Source organism: Anoplopoma fimbria, chromosome 20 (assembly GCF_027596085.1).
Source record: "Anoplopoma fimbria isolate UVic2021 breed Golden Eagle Sablefish chromosome 20, Afim_UVic_2022, whole genome shotgun sequence".
NCBI classification, from domain to species: domain Eukaryota; kingdom Metazoa; phylum Chordata; class Actinopteri; order Perciformes; family Anoplopomatidae; genus Anoplopoma; species Anoplopoma fimbria.
In genome coordinates this window covers 14639905-14644305 of record NC_072468.1, presented here as the reverse complement: position 1 = coordinate 14644305, position 4401 = coordinate 14639905, and the positions used below count along the sequence as shown (strand labels likewise).

At 43.1% G+C, this 4401-nt stretch overlaps 1 protein-coding gene across 1 annotated transcript; it reads left to right on the top strand.

The window, feature by feature from the left end:
• Positions 1-1402: 1402 nt before the first annotated feature.
• Positions 1403-2314, top strand: LOC129108989 (uncharacterized; the record flags this gene model as incomplete). The annotated part of the gene is made up of 1 exon (XM_054620889.1): positions 1403-2314. A coding segment is annotated over one exon (912 nt), but the record flags the coding sequence as incomplete, so codon positions are not given.
• Between the last annotated feature and the right edge of the window lie 2087 nt (positions 2315-4401).

Below are 4401 nucleotides of genomic sequence, written 5' to 3'. Positions count from 1 at the left end.
AAATAGTGACATTGCTGTTTTAAACATTATTGATGCTGCTCTACAAACAACATGTATCTATGTTTAAAATATAAGTAAATTCTTACAATGTTCAGAATGTATTATTTTATTAAATTATATATATATATATATATATATATATATATATATATATATATATATATATATAATAAGCAAAAACAGAACAGATAAGGAATATTGATAGGAGAAGTAATATCCATGAAATCCTACTCATACCTATTCCTAGTGTGTGTGTTCTTGGAAGAGCTAATAGACAGAGAGGAGAGGAAATCCGGGCTGAAAATATGTAGCATGCCTATATATTACACCAAAAGGTACAGAGAAAGAGCACCAGTAACAGGAGAGCGTGTCAATAATCTAGCACCTGGGATTATGGTAAAAGGATTGAGCAATTCCTGCACTGTCCATCACTGCTTCTAACTATGATGCTAACAGGGGTTAGTTAAAGGTTTTACTTTACCTTTAACCAGGTAATCTTGTAGATTTGTATTCCTCCTAAAAGCTGCAATAATGATGTGATCCTGTAGTAGTTGAGTTCCTTTACTGTAGGCCCTGATGTTGTTTCTAATCACTCTGAAAAGCTTGACTGTTGATGAAGAATATATTCAGTTTATTTTGTATAGCCCAGAAGCACAAATTACAAATTTGCCTCAGAGGGCTTTACAATCTGTGCACATGCGACATCCTCTGTCCTTCCCTCACATCGGCACAGGAAAAACTCCCCTAAAAAACCCCTTTAACAGGGAGAAAAAAGGAAGAAACCTATGGGAGAACGACAGAGGAGGGATCCTTCTCCCAGGATGGACAGAATGCAATAGATGTCATGTGTACAGAATGAGCAGCATAACAGAGATACAACACATTCAATGTATATGACATAAATGATTCATATAATAAGACTACTTATAATAACAGCAGCAATTATTACAGTAAGAAACCTACTCTAGATCCAGAGGTGTTGGCTAACTATAGACCTATATCTAACCTTCCGTTCCTCTCTAAGATCCTTGAGAAAGCAGTAGCAAATCAGCTCTGTGACTTTATGCATAACAATAGTTTATTTGAGGATTTTCAGTCAGGATTTAGAGTGAATCATAGCACAGAGACGGCACTAGTGAAAATTACCAATGACCTTCTAATAGCTTCAGACAAAGGACTTGTCTCTGTACTTGTGTTGCTAGACCTTAGTGCTGCATTTGATACCATTGATCACCAAATCCTATTACAGAGATTGGAGCATCGTATAGGCATTAAAGGAACCGCACTTAGCTGGTTCAAGTCGTATTTATCAGACCGATCTCAGTTTGTATATGTAAACAATGAAAGCTCGATGAAAACCAGGGTTAGTCACGGAGTTCCACAGGGGTCTGTTCTTGGACCTATTTTATTTACCTTATATATGCTTCCCTTGGGGAATATTATCAGAAAACACTCAGTAAACTTTCATTGTTATGCAGATGATACCCAGTTATATCTATCAATTAAGCCAGACGAAACTAACCAGTTCTCTAAACTTCAAGCATGTCTTACGGACATAAAAACCTGGATGACCTGTAACTTTTTAATGTTAAACTCTGAAAAAACAGAAGTTATCCTACTAGGCCCAGATCACCTTCGAATTCAATTATCTAACGATATAGTTTCTCTAGATGGCATTGCTCTAGCATCCAGCACTACCGTTAGGAACCTTGGAGTTATCTTTGACCAGGATCTGTCTTTTAACTCTTATATAAAACAGATCTCAAGGACAGCCTTTTTTCATTTACGTAACATTGCGAAAATCAGGCAAATCCTGTCTCAAAGCGATGCAGAAAAACTAGTTCATGCATTTGTTACCTCTAGACTAGATTACTGTAACTCCTTATTATCAGGCTGCTCTAATAGGTCTCTTAGATCTTTACAGTTGATCCAGAATGCTGCAGCACGTGTTCTAACAAAAACTAAGAAAAGAGATCATATTACTCCAGTATTAGCTTCTCTGCACTGGCTCCCTGTTAAATCAAGAATAGAATTTAAAATTCTTTTACTTACCTACAAAGCTCTTACTGGTCAGGCACCGTCTTATCTTAAGGAACTTATAGTTCCATATTACCCAACTAGAGAGCTGCGCTCAATCAATGCAGGGTTACTTGTGGTTCCTAGAGTATATACAAGTAGGATGGGAGCCAGAGCCTTCAGTTATCAGGCTCCTCTTCTGTGGAACCAGGTTCCAGTTTCAGTCCGGGGGGCAGACACACTCACCACTTTCAAGAGCAGGCTTAAGACCTTCCTTTTTGATAGCGCTTATAGTTAGGGCTAGTTCAGGTTCGCCTTGGTCCAGCCCCTAGATATGCTGCTATATGCCTAGACAGCCGGGGACTACCTAGGATACGCTGAGCTCCTCTCTCCTCTTCTCTCCCTCCTTCTTTATGTACTAATCTCCTATTTATGCACATTACTGATTTTGCTTCTTCCCCGGAGTTCTTGTGCTTTCTCGCCTCACAGGTTCCCAGGAATCGGGGTTATATTTGGACTGTCATCGTGCCACCTACTGAGGCCCTGCTGACACCCACTACTACTACCACTATCATTATTAGTCACAATTATTATTGCCTGTACTATTACGCTTATTGACTTGCTTGTACCCTGGAGTCTTTGTGCTTTCTCGCTTCGCAGGCTTCTATAAATCGTGGCTGTACCTGGACCGTGGACGTGCATCCTGCTACGGCCCTGCTGACACCGACTGCTACCACCATTATTATTATTACTAGTCACATTACTATTACTATTACCTGTACCATTAAGCATTTTAGCTTTACTTCCACCCTGAAGCCCTTTTGCTTTCTCGTTCTGCAGGTTTCCATGAATCGTTGTGGTACCTGGACCGTAGTCGTGCCTCCTGCTGTGATATATGGTAACAAATGGAAGGTTGAAGGGCACCACTATAGTCTTGGTGTGTTTGTATGTCTTGGGACACTTTCTAAGAAAAGACCTAGAGTAGCACCTGCTGGCCAAAGCTGAGAGTAGCACCTTGGTGGCTTGTTTAAAATCCTCTTGCCTGGTATATATTTTGTAAAATGGATAGGATTGTGATACCGACTCCGCAGTTGAATAGGTGTCGCGCAAACCCCTAACTAAGGATTCCCCAAATACCACAACAGCAGTCGATGGATCAATTATTAACAGAAATGCTTTATTAATACAATTTCATAAAACAAAGAGCACAAGTAAGTCAAATCTACCTATCACTTAATATGGGAGAGGGAGAAAACCAGGGGTAGGCTGGTACTCTGGATAACCGTAACCATACTTTCGTGAGCCAACCTCGACACACTACACCGCACACGTTGCACACCCTACCCCCACTGCAAGCCTATAGACACAGCAAACGTTGAACTCTGCACACTGCACACGCTGAACGCTACACACTGCACGCTACACGCTACACACTGCACGCTACACACTGCACGCTACACACAGCACACGTTTGAACACACGTGAGGGGGACCAACCTCAAGAACACAGAAGGAAGGGCTCGCTGAACAATTCAGCCTGGTATCCAACAGGGCCTGCCGTAGCCACCCCCTGGTTTATAGGGGTCCCATACAAGGAGGACAGACTTGTTGATAAAATATCCCTATAACAGACAACAAACAGTAAAAGAGTATAAAATCGTTCGTCCCAACTCGCGCCAGACCAGTCCCTCAAACGGCGAGTTGGAAAAACAAAGCAAAACAAAATAAACAGTGCTCTAGGATGTAGAGTGGAGATCCGTCCGCCGGCGCCGTCCCTCGCTGGTCACAGAGGCCGGAGCGGACCAGAAGACCTGCACCAGATCCTCTAGACAGAACAGACAAAACGATGCGTCAGGGTGATCAGACGTTACGGAATCCGACTCACTCACACTTACGCTAGAGTACGTCCCTTTCTGACGGGACTCGCAGGCGTTGTAGGGAAACGACGGTACGTCCGAAAGGTCCTTCCTGGCTTGCGAAGTCTGGTCGCGTAGTCCTCCGGAGGTAGCGGGTAGTGATGAGCGGTCCGGGTAGTGATGAGCGGTCCGGGTAGTGATGAGCGGTCCGGGTTGTCGGCGTCCAGGCATAAATCCTTGTGTCCTCGGGCTGAGGAGCGCCCCGAACTCCATGTTTTCGCCCCTTTTATTTCCTGCTCTCTTCTTCTGTGTACAGGAAACACTGAAAACACAACGTACACCCCAACCCACAGCGCCCCTAGGGGCAGGGAATATCGGCTCTAGCCAGAGTCTATTGTTCGGGATCTGGGGGGGGAAAAGCAGTCTTTTTAGTTAATATACTGTTCCCCCTTTAGTCGCCTTCCGCGACATAGAGATCTAAGGCAAGCGCATGTCAGTCTAAGTCTAACATGCCAGATGAACTTTGACCC